The sequence below is a fragment of the Volvox carteri genome (assembly GCF_000143455.1).
Source record: "Volvox carteri f. nagariensis unplaced genomic scaffold VOLCAscaffold_41, whole genome shotgun sequence".
NCBI classification, from domain to species: domain Eukaryota; kingdom Viridiplantae; phylum Chlorophyta; class Chlorophyceae; order Chlamydomonadales; family Volvocaceae; genus Volvox; species Volvox carteri.
The window spans coordinates 824,414-837,794 of NW_003307584.1; the positions used below are offsets into that span (position 1 = coordinate 824,414).

At 54.5% G+C, this 13,381-nt stretch overlaps 3 protein-coding genes across 3 annotated transcripts in view; 1 reads left to right on the forward strand and 2 right to left on the reverse strand.

Annotated features, from left to right (window-relative positions):
• Positions 1-2,304, reverse strand: part of VOLCADRAFT_121287 (uncharacterized protein) — a gene marked incomplete at its 5' end in the record, with an annotated part of 6,587 nt that extends 4,283 nt beyond the window's left edge. The window contains 5 exons of the mRNA XM_002954258.1: positions 304-381; positions 670-768; positions 1,198-1,296; positions 1,509-1,646; positions 2,137-2,304. Coding sequence (XP_002954304.1) covers positions 304-381; positions 670-768; positions 1,198-1,296; positions 1,509-1,646; positions 2,137-2,304 — 582 coding nt within the window. The remainder of the gene's footprint in view (positions 1-303; positions 382-669; positions 769-1,197; positions 1,297-1,508; positions 1,647-2,136) is intronic.
• A 395-nt stretch (positions 2,305-2,699) lies between these two features.
• VOLCADRAFT_121289 (uncharacterized protein) lies at positions 2,700-10,049 on the forward strand (the record flags this gene model as incomplete). Its single annotated transcript, XM_002954191.1, has 10 exons — positions 2,700-2,848; positions 3,109-3,215; positions 3,988-4,516; positions 5,044-5,166; positions 6,320-6,632; positions 7,000-7,186; positions 7,712-7,820; positions 8,413-8,508; positions 8,784-8,859; positions 9,202-10,049. 10 exons carry the CDS (start codon positions 2,700-2,702, stop codon positions 9,688-9,690), a joined length of 2,178 nt encoding a protein of 725 aa, XP_002954237.1. The 3' UTR covers positions 9,691-10,049.
• On the reverse strand, positions 10,050-13,099 carry VOLCADRAFT_106323 (uncharacterized protein; the record flags this gene model as incomplete). Its single annotated transcript, XM_002954259.1, has 4 exons — positions 10,050-12,014; positions 12,231-12,725; positions 12,925-12,968; positions 13,060-13,099. The coding sequence occupies 4 exons, from the start codon at positions 13,097-13,099 to the stop codon at positions 11,328-11,330; spliced, it is 1,266 nt and encodes a 421-aa protein (XP_002954305.1). The 3' UTR covers positions 10,050-11,327.
• Positions 13,100-13,381: the final 282 nt, after the last annotated feature.

The following is a 13,381-nucleotide window of genomic DNA, read 5'->3' on the forward strand; positions in this document are numbered from 1 at the left end:
CGAGGAAAACGTCGGGAATGAGCTCAGCTGCCGGAAGGCGTCCAGAGTCACCGAGAAACTGGCCCCAGTGAGCCCTAAGAGATGAAGGGTGTCGGTGTGGGTGTGGGGTGGGAGCCTGGGGGGCCATGTGGTGCGAGGAAAACGTCGGGAGCCGCCGGAAGGCGTCCAGAGTCTCCGAGAAACTGGCCCCAGTGAGCCCTAAGCGATGAAGTCATCGACCCCAGGAGCATGAAGTCACCAGCACCACGGCATTGAACCCATGCCGCGAGAATGTGTCATTCTGCCGTACACTGCCTGCCGTACCTGCCGTAGAGCCTGCCCATAGTCCTCCAGCTCCAAGGCAGTCAGCCGCTTCAGGTCGGAGAGATAAGCTAGGGCAACCTGGCGGTTGGGTTTCGGAGGTTGTAGGGGGGTTGGGAAATTGAGTCCCGGAAACAACTTCCAACGTCCAAAAGGGATGCGGAGGAGGAGAGGGGACTCATTCGTTGATGACTTCTTATATTGACCCTTCTTCTTTCCTTCCTTTCGCCTTTGATTTCCATTCTCAATTTTCCTTTATTTTCCTTTTGCTTTCCTTTCTTCCCCTTTAAGTGAGGTCCACCTCCTCCTCTCCCTTGCCTCTCATCCTCTCCCCCCCTTCCATAACGAAACCCTCTTTCCTGTCCCCACCTCGTCGCAGTGTTTGCAGCACTGCAGCCGCAGCTTGGCCAAATCAGGCAACCTCCCCAGCGCCAGCAGCATGACGTCACTCGTACACAGCTGACACACCTGCGTTGTGGCGGAGGGACATTGGTGTCATGGTGGTGATGGTAGCGGTGGTGGTGGTGGTGGTGGTGGTGATGGTGATGGTGGTGGTTGTGGTTGTGGTGGTCGTGGTGATGGCCGTGGCGGGTGGTGGTGGTGCTACAAATTAGAAAAATAGAAAACTCCGCACGCAAATCCTTCGTGAGCCTCGGTCCAGTAAAACACACGCACTGTCCGTTCCTGGAATCATCCGCAACCCCAAACCCTCCCCCGCAGGCCCCCAGACCACACATACATACATACATACATACATACATACATACATACATACATACATACATACATACATACATACATACATACATACATACATACATACATACATACATACATACATACACACACATACATACATACATGCAGCCGTACCTGCGGTATGACCAATTTGCTGACCTGCGGACAAGCCAGTGCTAGTGCCGCCATTCCCGCCACCGTCAGCTGGGTGCAGTGTTCAAGATTGAGGCTGGTGAGGCCGGGCAGCCGGGACAGATCCTGGCATGGCGGGGAGGGCGCGGGATAGATTAGTTGAATGATGATGATGATGATGATGATGGCGCAACGGGTCCTTATTGTCGACACGTCCAAAGGGGGGGGAAGGGCGAGGGTGGAATTTCATCCCAGCCCACGTTCCTCTTAACACGGTTAGAACGGGCCCCATCCCAGCAGCCCCCCACCCCCCTTCTCAGTCCCCCTCATCATGATACCTTGAGCGCCAGCTGTGCAAAGGTCTGGTCCGTGAAGCAGTCCACATCTGAGGGCTTTATGACCTCCACATGCTCCAGGGAGGGAAAGCGACTGTGCAGCTGCCAGTGAAGGGCGTCTTCGCTGTGGGTGGGGTCCAGCTGGTGTTGGGGGAAAGGTCAAAGGCAGATGTGGGTTTTTGCCTCTTTCTAAATTGAAAAAACAAATCGTGGCTGGTAAAGCTCCTAGAAGGCATAATACAGGGGTTCTGCAAACCACACAGGTTACACCCCTCACGGCCTCTCCGCCGAAGAGCATGATCTGGGCAAAACCATGCGCGAACAGACCCGCGGGCCGCAATTCCATTCACCTGACGATGGCGACATTGTTGCTTGTAACAAATCTCTAATATGAGCTTGATAGTAACGTGCTCTTTGCCATCCCCATCAGTAACAAGCACAGTAAGAACCAGCCAGTACAAGCTCGCACGGGGGAAGAGAGGTTGAAATTTTGGTTCCGATAGCGATAGCAGTGGCAATATGTGTATATTCTTGGTGCGCTGGAACGTCCGTGCCCCAGCATGGATGCCGCTACGTGCAGATGCCGTAAGCTGTCTTCCGAAAGTTTTTGTGAGACAGGCGTCAAGCTCACCTTAACTTTTTTAACAGTATTATTTACAAGTGTCCTGAACTTCCGGCATGCACCTCGCAGCTTTGCACGATGATGGGTCCGCAATCGGCAGATAATGCTCTCCCATACAAAATCAGGAAGGCGGAACACCGATGGTGCATCTTGCTGGGAGCTTCCCAGGGAACTCATGGGTTTTTAAGGCAAAGTCGACTGAGGTCGAGCTCTACTGACAAGTTCGGGACAGATAGAAAGCTATCGCGTGCATATCGTCTCCAAGAGTTTTAAAGCAATCGAAACAACTACAAAGTTTTTCGCCCAGAGAAACGATCCTGTCACCTGAGCGACTTTAATAAAAGCTTCAACTGTCGATACATCGGCGTTCTTGTATGATGTATGGGCCGCGTTCAAAAGTTTTCAAGTTTGTCGACAAGGACTCGCTCCAAATAACACCCTTGAACATGTATGCATTATGATTACAAACGTTGCCGTACCTCGCTGCACCACCTGCGTTTTCCACTCGCTTGCGACACACGCTTGGATACAGTGTGGATCCGCGCATGCAGGATTCTTTGAAATGAGGTATAATGATCCTGGGGCCTGTCCTTCGCAAGCGCTGTACACTTTCCAACTTGCTCAAAGCCGACGGAGCAGGAGCAAGGGTTTCCTTCAGTTGTGGTGCCAGAGATGATGCGAACAAGACCCACGTAGGCAACCTGCTGGCTTCGTACCAGCGGTGGGTCCAGCACGTACAACAAGTCGATAGCTGTTTCGCTCTACATGTATTCTGTAACTCCAGCCCGCGAGTAACATATCTACCACCTAAACGAAAACGAGTCGCATAACTGTCCTGTGAAAAGATACATCTCAAGGCGTTTGAGTGAAAAAATGTTCTTCCCCTCGTCACCTTACGTTCTCAGCCCCAGCTTCAATACCTACAGCGCCTTCCCCGGGGCTCTAAAGCGCTTCCAAAATCCCCCAACCCCTAAAAACCAGGTTACTTCAACGCGGCTCGTTACTTCCGGACGCCACACAGGCGGCAGCCGTACGCGCGCTGCAGCTGCTGCAAGATGCCGTACTTGTCCGAGAGGCCCAACGAGCTGGTGAGGTAGATCGCCGCAACAACCACCATTTAGTGCGGGGGGATTTTTGAGAGCCGGTTGGCGTGACCGGTAGAAGGAAGAGGAGTTTCCTTTCAAAAGTTGCGCATTTTCCTCTCCTTTCGCTCCTCCGAAAATGTTTTTCTCCAATGATGGCGCAACCACGCCCAAACACACATAGCAGTATCATAATCGTATGTCCGTACGATCCTACGTCCTTTGCAGATTCCTGTGGGTTGAAATCGCGCCCTGGCGCATCATAAATTTAAGCGCGTGTTGTATAAGTGCACGCACTGCGCGAGCTTCAGTTCCCCCCCGTATACACACACACACACACACACACACACACACACACACACACACACACACACACACACACACACACACACACACACACACACACACACACACACCACCTTCCCAAGCCGCGGGCTGCCCCGAACACGCCGCGCACCTACCAAACCCAAACCCGTCTTTCTCCCCCCCCTCTTTTCTACACCTACTTTTTTACGGCTTGGCATTACTGTTTTTCCCGCGCTTTTTTAGTCCTGGCGGCTAGGTAGGTAGGTAGTTTCCTCACTACATCATCCCGCCCCCCCCCCGGCCTTCGCTACATCATCCCGAGGTCGCCGCCTTCAAGAACGCCTCTTGGTCAGTTCTACTCCTGGTACACTCTTGCCCTGGCAGCAGCTTCACTCGTTCACGTGGTTCGTCTTTCCCCTCCCCCACCCCAACCCCCCCATACACACATCGCCCCGCCATGCACCACCCGCAGCTCGTCAAAACGACGGCGGCGGCAACGCCGGAAGCACCAGCAGCGACGGCGAAGCGGCGAGAGCACAGGCACGGTACACCACTGACGATGGCCTAGACGCCGCATCATACGCGACACCGCCGCCCGCGCCGCCGCCACCTGCCGCACTCCGAGGAGCCTACCTATGGGGCCCCGTGGGATCCGGGAAGACCGCCGTCATGGATCTGTTCGCGGAAACAACACGGGTGCGGTTGGAGGAGGCAACGATGGCGGTGACAGCGACAGAGGCAGAGGCAGCCGCGCCGCCGCTGCAGCAGCAGCAGCAGCAGCAGCTGTCGGCGGCGGCGGTGACGGCATCGGCGTCGGCGTCGGCGTCGGCGTCGGCTCGCTTCCCGGCGCCTATAGGCGATTCTCGTTTCGGTGGCACGGATGTGTGCATCCGCCAGCACTTCCACGAGTTCATGCTGGGAGTCCACGGACGTCTTCACGAGCTGCAGGTGCAGAGGCCCCGGATTGTGGCTCGCAGCAGGCAGGGAATGCTGGTGTACAGGTGAGTGAGTGGGTGGGTGAGTGGGTGGGTCGGGGGTTGCGTGAGTGAGTGAGTGAGCGACTGAGTGAGCGACTGAGTGAGCGACTGAGTGAGTGAGTGGGAAACAGGAATGCGGCCCATTACCCACCAACTGCGGGTGGTCCGTGGCACCAAGTAGACAGAAGGTAGGGGTAGGGAGTAGGGGTAGGGGATAGCGCTGCGTTCGCCGGAGATAGCTAAAGTCAGCTAAAGATAGCGGGAAACAGCGTGGGTTGTACCTCCTACAGGTCCAGGGCGCCTAGGATCCGTCGGGCAACCCATCTAGTGTTCGCGTACTACGATACGGCTCTATTCACGGACCGTATTCCAGGGTCGCGTACTTCTCTCTATCCAGGGACCAGAACCTAACCTTCGTATAATCGGGCTCTATGTGCATGTCCCCTGGCTCCCGGGAATGCCACCACTGCCTGGACCCTGGGAATGGCTGTTTGCATTTGGGGCACAGGCAGTGCAACCTCAGCGCCCAACCTGAACTTCCGTACACGCAGGTACGCGGAGCCCGAAGAGGATCCTTTGATCACAGTCGCGCGGGAATGGGGGCGCCGTACTGCCGTACTGTGCTTGGACGAGCTGCATGTGACTGATGTTGCGGACGCCATGATCCTGTCCAGGTGTGTCTGTGTGTCTGTGTGTATGTGTGTCTGTGGGTGTGTTTCTGTTACATATCGATCCGGGCCGGAGGCTGGCCAAGGGCAGGACTGTGCCGAAGCACTCTCCCCCCTAGCGGCGGGGGAGGAGAGGGGCGTGAGGGGCCGCCCCCACAGTCCCCTCCTGCCCGACCGAGGGCGCGCGACCCCCCCGGTGTCTCTAACGACTCTGCTTCATGTAATCCGCCATGATGATGAAAGAGTGCACGGGGTGGCTACGAAAGGCCCCCTCACAACCAACCTCAGCACGCGCTGCGGCACATCAGTTGCGTCCATGCAGCCTTTGCACCATTTGCACCAGGCGCGGCTTGCTGCCCACCCCGGGTGGTTCCTTGCACAACATCACCCGGGCGGGCCCCCCTCCTCTTCCCCGTGATGAGGGGCCGCCCTGGGCCGCGGTGCCTTGAGCCCAGAAAAAGAGCCCTACAAACGTGGCTACGACCTCTCGCTACGGCCCGGAGACTCTACTACTCGGCACAACCATACCTGGTCATGCAGAGGTTGCGGGCCGCGACCGGCCCCACTCTAATAACTGGGGCTGGTCAGCAGTCAACCGCGCTAGGGGGTTAGTTCGCCCCGGTCAGTTTCCCTATGCGCGGCAGGCGGGCGGGGCTTTAGGTGTCAAGGCGGTGGTCTGTCTGTCTGTCTGTCTGTCTGTCTGTCTGTCTGTGTGCGTGTGTGTACATGGTGGTGTGGAGGGCGGGATGCGGGTTGGCTGTACGGGCCCTCGGAGCGCGGGGGTTGTGCAGGTAGCCAGCCCATGGGTTTGAGCGTCTTTTTTGATGCGCGATGACATGTATACGCACATAATATGCATTTGTATACATACATATAATTTAAAACATAAAAATTATGTAAGATAAATAATACATATACGTGATCTCGAGATCTTGCTTACACGCCCGCCACATAATCTTTTCCTCCTCATCTGCTGATTTAAACCCCTTCTCTGCGCATCTCTTCCCAATTTCTCACTCCCTGCCTTTCTTACATGCGTTCCGCAGCCTTGCGGTCCCTCCCTCCCATCCCTCTCGCATCGTCGGCCCTTGTTTGAATCTAGGCCGGCCGCCGGCGTTTTTCCCATAACTTCTTTGCTCTACCTTGTTTGGCCCCTCAGGCTATTCGGCTCTCTCTTACTGGATTTCCGTACGACTGTGCTCTTCACATCCAACCGACCGCCCAACGACCTCTACAAGGGCGGCCTCAGTCGAAAGTACTTCGAGCCGTTCGTACGGTTAGTGGACGAGCAAATGCTTGTATTACGCGTTGCAGCGGAGGTGGATTACCGGCGGCGGGCAGCCGCCGCCGCAGCGGAGCCGGTTTCTGCTGTACGGCGGCAAGCAGACGATGGTGATGCGGTCGAGGGTACGGCGGCGGCGGGGCCAGCCGCCGTGACGTCAGAATCTGCTTTGAAAGATTTGGCTGGCCAGGTACGCGGGGGCCTGTTTGGATACACCTCTCCTCCTTAACCTGTCTCGCCAACCTGACCTGTCGTGACGCTTGAAAAAAAAGCAGCGCAAAAGTAAAAAAAGGGGCGCAAAAGTAAAAAAGAAAGCGGCGCAAAAGTAAAAAAAGCGGCGCAAAAGTAAAAAAGAAAGCGGCACAAAAGGAAGGGGCCTATTTAGGCACTAACAGGTCCTTGACCCCCTCTGGTGCGGTGTGGTGGCGGGAACACCTCCTGGGTTTGTTAAACTGTGTCTCCATGCGTCCCGTAGATGATCTCCCCGGGAGCTATCTTCCGTAGCAAGAACACGTCATGTCGTACGGTGTACGGCACCTTCCCCGTCGCCAATTCAGGATTTACAGAAGCCCCCTGGCCGTTGGCTCCTTGGTTCCGGAGCGGGGGCGGCGGCAGCAGCGGAGGAGCGGCTTCGGAGCCTATGGGATGCAGCTACCGGCGACAGAGGCGGCGGTGGCGTTCCTGTGGTGGTACCTCTGGCGTACGGCAGGACGCTCAAGGTGCCGTACGCCTTGGGCGATGCAGGTATATCGCAACTCTAGGACGTATATGTATGTGTGTATGTATGTTTATATACATCTGTGTATATATATGTGTGTGCATATATATCCATGTTCCAAATCTAGGTTATGTGGCTCTTAGGAGGCTCTTGCGCCTCTATCCTTGCCAGCTCGTATGTGTGTGGGCACACTCCTCGTTACACCTCCCTCTACCTACCTACCGGGGTAGCGCAAACCGAGGTGTTACACACATACAAACATACATACATATATATACACACATATGTGTATACGTCACAGCCATACAACTGAATTTGACTGATTTTATCCTCAAAAGTATATCTTTCGTTAAATCGTTTTCTGATTTTTCCTGATTTATAAAGAAAGCAGGAGCGCCAACAAGTGTTTGTAAAATAAATGTTAGAAATTAATGTTTTAGGACGTGGATCACGTCGAGGAGTTCCTAGCTGACTATCTGATGGATTGACTGTTTGCCAACTACCCGGTTAACCGTCCAACCATTAACTGACCTGTGGGTCGTTGGCCGCAGCCTGGTTCACATTTGAGCAACTATGCGGTGCGGTGGGCCTCCGAGCAGCGGTAGACGACGGCGGCGCACTGGCGGCTCCGTGCTTTCTGGCGCTGTGCCGCCACTTCAGGTGGGATGCGGCTGTTGGTGGAGTAGGTGGGTGGGTCGGTTTGTTTTGTTATTCATTTTGTTAAGGATGGGAAAAACCAAAGGCATGTGATGTGGCCAACGGATTCCAACGGATTTGTGTGTTGACAGATTGTGTGCGCGGTGTCATCATCTTTACATCTCCCAAATGGAACGGCTCGCAAATCTTTCACGCAGCAGATGTTGCTTCCCGCACTTTCTCCATTCTTCTACGTGCAGGGCCCGAAAAGCGTCGGGTAGTTGGCTGGCACCGCCGATCTTAACGCGTCGTTCGAGACTTTGTTTATAAACTCATCGCGAATATTGTTAAACTTTATTACCCTTCCGTCTTCCGTGCATTCCTTTCTTTCTTACTTTTTTTTCATCTCCTCAAGGAAAAGGCTGCCGATAAACCTCCCTCCCTCCCTCCCTCCCTCCCTTCCTCCCTCCCGCCGTCCCTCCGTCCCTACCTACCTACCTACCTACCTACCAACCTACCTACCTACCTGGACTCCCGTATTGCCGCACTCACTCCCACCACATCGCCGTGGGATCTATCCTGTATTTCGCCCTCGCTGGAGTCGGCCCCTTTCCAGGGAGCTATACATCACGGGGGTTCCGGAGCTGGGACCAGCCCAGCGTGACGAGGCGCGGAGATTTGTGACGTTGCTGGACGTAGCGTACGACAACAAGTGGGTGGTTTACGGCCATGTACGAGACTCTCTAATAGGGGATGTTAGGCGAGTGTCGTGTGGCTTTCGACTTGGGATGGGGTTGCAGGAATAGGAATTTAAGGTGGCTTCTCTCATATTTTATGTTCGCACGTTTTGGCGTGTTAAGGGAAAAATGTGTGTGGAGAAAAATGGAGAAGCACCGCCACCAGTATCGTCATCGCGGCCATGACTACCATGACTGCCGTGACGGCGCACGACTCCTCCCCTCCTGCCAATGACTAACCCCGTCCCAGGTGCCGCCTGGTGGTGGCGGCGAGCGTTCCGCCGGACGCACTCTTTGCACCGCTGCTGGAGGAAGCCCGCCGCCAGGTGCGTCGTACACTACATCATCCCAATTCCTGCACACGCCCGTGCATTCCAATGCGTAATCTAAACCAATATTGGTCCTAGTGGCCGATATCCCTTATAATACTTGGCCATCATGATTTGCGCATGTGTGCATGTATGCATGTATGTTTGTAAGTCCTCCTCTGCATTCCTTTTGACGCAAGGCCATATGACGATTACATCTTCTTTACTTCCTCTCCCTGATGTTTATAATAATATGATACGGAGGATGGTACGGGTAAGAAGGCATCTTATGGGATGCTCCCACATGGGATGATCTTATGGGATGCATCCCATAAGAGCTAGTATTGCAATATGCCGCAGGGCATCTACCCGCGCCTGAGTCTGCCCAAGACCGCCAGCCAGGCTGAGGCGAAGCACCATCAGGGGGCGAACACAGCCACTGGTGCTGCCGCAACGACCACTTCACTGCCGCCGGCAGCCGCCTCAGCGGTCACTACTGAAGAACAGCCCACTGCTGCAAGAAGAGCCGCCGCCGCGTCCGATTTCGTCGTGCCCTCCGCCACTCCACCGCTGCCCAGCACCATCACAGAGCCCACCGCAAGTCAAGGTCCCCCTAGGACTCACATTCCGGGGTCATCATCAGCAGTCGTTGATGATAACGTTCATCCGAGCGAGTTCACCGGTGCGGCGCTACATGGCGCCGCTCCCTCGCAACCACGCCCTTCGCCTGCTGACTTGGCGGTGCCCCGCTTTGTCCTTGGAGAGGAGGTGCTCATGTACCACCGAGCAATGTCACGGCTTGCGGAGATGTGTTCTGTAGTTTCAGTGGCAGGAAATGCATTGGACTGAAGGACTAAAGGACTGGCGGCGAAATGATGGACAGCTGGTGTCTGTATGTGTGTGTGTGGGGGGGGGAGGGTTCATGGGTTTTTCACCAGAGGTGAATTTGCAAAGATGTGTGTTTTCCCCTTCACTAGTGATCAAAGATAAAAAAAGTCAGTTCATGCGAAAAGGATGATATGCATCTTTTTAAAATATGTCTGTTATCCATGGATACTCGTTATGTTCGGTGCCTCAAAGATTTGCTGTACTTTTGGGCAGGGGTGTCTAGCTGCCCCGCTGCCTAAAGGATGCATGCACAGCAGCCGCGGCTGGGGGAGCACTGCACCAAGTATGGGGTTTCTATCGCTTGTAACCAGCAGTTCTTTAGACCGGCTACCTTTGCAGATGATGTTTACTTCGCATAAAGCGGGGGAAAGCTGCACAAAGCAGCTCCACATCACGCAGGCCAAGAGCAAGCGCGCCCGCGAGTGCACAAAACGCAACACGTAATTTATGGACAAGGGCCATGTCCATGCAACTTAACGCCACTAACAGCTTTAAACAATCCGCACACACACACACACACACACCATGTCTACGTGTTGCCCTCATTATTACAATCACTTTATTCGAAATATCGATAAAGCATAAGGCCATGCAAGAAGCACCACGCCCACAACAGCAAGGAAAGAGACACTTGTCAAACCGAGAACAGTTCCCCTTTTATTCAGCAAGAGCATGCCAAGCGAGGATGTACGGAACTCCATCGCCTGCTGTACAGCTGGCAGTACGAGACATAACCACCAGGGTGAGGGCACCTGACAGTAGGCGCCACTACACCTTCCTGCAGACCGGTAACAACACCCGACCTTGATCCGCAAAAAGATACACAGCCAACACGAAAAGGAACAGAAAAAGGCCACCAAAACGTTCAACCGACTTCAACAACCGAATCACCTAGCATGTCTGAATGGCTGGGTAGAAGGCTAGGGTTAAAAAAAGCCCCTCTGCATTGGGCCTCTGCATTGGGCTTCGTTCCCACGAGCACAATAATGGCTGTAGTAGCCAAGAAAAAAAACACTACACGCGGGGCCAGACTGGCCGTTCTGGCTGCTCCAGCCCACAACATGACTGCAATGGTAACCAGGCAGACCAAGTAATCCACCACGCGCTAGAGCGGAAACTAACCGCAACTTTCCAGCAAATGCAGCTTTGCTCCACAATCATCTACTGACACCAATACCTATCGGGCGCCGTGTTGCACACACATGTCTTGCTGCTCTTTTCCTCTCTCCTTCCTTTCTTCTTCTAGGACACCATACACCAGGAAGCAAAATCACCATCCGAACATGCATCAGCTAAGATTCTGAACATCATCTGCAACAGCTGGACTGTCTTAATGACTAAAATGCTATTACCGACTTGGTTGCCAATTTCACCTCCACAGCTCTATCCTATCCCATCATCGACTCAGCAACACAATCGCAACCAGCAACAAACACAACGCTACACCAACGGTGGGGGATTTGCCCCCAGATAGATGTATGGGTAGTTTCTTAAATAGGAATATATACATAGGTTGCCCTCTAGCTGTAGCCGTTCATGCGGCTTACAGCAGAGCGGAACTGAAGTGTTCATGTCTTCCTGGCCATACACGCGCCTAGTCACGCCTCCAGGGGCTTGATCTCACCAACCTCCACGAGCTTCATGCCCATCGCCGCCTCCTCGTCTGAATCCACGCCACTCTCATCCGACTCAGACTCCGACTCCGAGCTGCTCTCGTCCTCCGACTCGCTGTCGTCCTCCTGGCCCATCAATGGCTGACCCTCTGCACCCTCCCTGGCCTGCGGCTCCATCGTGGCTTGAGGAATTGTGACCTCCTCGTCTCCTGAAGACCCATCACTGCCATCTTCCTCCTCTTCCTCGGATTCACTTCCACTGTCGTCAGGCACCTTCGCAGCCTTCATCTCGGCCTTGTTGGCAGAGCCCAACTTCTCCCCCTCATCACTCTCACTCTCACTTCCACTGCTTTCCTCCTCATCCGAGTCATCATCCGTCTCCTTGGCCATCATGGACTTCTTCTCCTCCTGCTTCTGTAACATCTTGTCCTTCTTCTTCTTTTTCTTCTCCTCCTCCTCCTCCTCCTCCTCCTTGTCCTTCTTCTTCTTTTCAGCCTTTGCCGCCTTCTTTTTGTCCTTCTCTTCTTCCTCTTCCTCATCCGACTCGTCGCTGTCTTCACCATCCTTTCCACTCTCTCCTGCTGCTGCCTTCTTGGCCTTCTTCTCTGCCTTGGCGCCCTCCTTGCGCATCTTCTTAGCAGCCTTCTGTGCCTCCTTCTCGGTGACGGCCACCTGGCGTCATGGAAGAAACGTGGGGCATTATTTATAAGTCAAGCAAGAGATAGGAATAGGAGAAATCTATCCTTGTCATTCGTATAAAACCCGTCCCAACCCGGCCCTCGTTTTCCCCGGCCCTCCTCCCCTTGTGAAATGATAGCGGTGCGGTGCGATGCGGTGTGCGGGGAGTCATATGCGGGGAGGGGCGGAAACCGGCGCTCGCATGCCCACCTGCCCACCCGCCACAGCCATAGGGTCTTCCTCATCGGAGGAAGCCTCCTCGTCATCTTGGGAGTGTTCCGCTCTCTTATGGCCCTGCATCCCTGTGGAGATCTCCGCAAGCGGCACCACCACGCTGCGCCCTGGGAGGTCAAGAGTGAAGCTGCTTGCATCTGCTGGCATGGTCTGCAGACCATACTTGCGACCCAGCTTGGCGCAATCCGTCAAGAGCAGCACGTGCTCGCCGTCGCTAGCCTCTATGGTGGAGAACCATGCCGCTCGCTTCGCCACCTTCTCCATCACTTTCAGGTCGTCATGCAGCTGGTGGAGATGCTGTTGGGAGGCACTGCCATCCTGTCCGTCGGTGCTGCGCGGCAGGTGCCGGTGCAGAAGGTAGAGGGCGGGCCGCCGAACGGAAGCGGGTTGAGGAGCGGTTGGGGCTTCAACTGTAGCCGCAAACGGCAGCCGAGGGACTGAAATTGTAATCCGTGGAGCTGAAAATTTAGCCTGCAATGCAATGGCACAGGCAGATTTTGCAGCCAAATGTTAAAGCATCAATGCAGCGTCCACGTCAGAATGGACGACAGCTGGGGCGAGACCGCGACTGATGGAAAACCTAGGAAGCACCTATACCTGGCATGAGCTTGTTGGCAAAAGATGGACGCTAGCGGACGGGTTAACTAACAGCATCCGAGCTTGCACTCACCGGTAATGCCAACTTTCGAGTTTGGGCGGCGCCGGGACGATGAACTGCAAAGACAAAGACGGCAAATATTCTACATGCTGAATTTATCAATGAGAGTTTCTCCCACTGCATTAAGCCCCGGAAGTTAGGACTTACGTGCCACGCTCAGACGAGGGGGCTGCAGGAGTAATGCCATGGCTTTAATGGAGTCCAAAATTGGTACTCAGTAATACAACGCAAGACGCTTTGATGTCACAACGAGAATGACAACGTTTTCCTTCACTACCACAGAAGTACGGCTTTTCGCGAAGTCATGCGAACTTCACCCAAGCTGGATAACCGTTCAGTATGCTAAGTCGTGTCATACTTTCCGTAATACAGCATGCATTTGCTTGGCACTAAACAGGTGATGCGATGTTCGCGACGACTCCACAGTAGTACGTCTAGCGGTAGTCGCTTCCTCCGTCTAAGGGCCGCC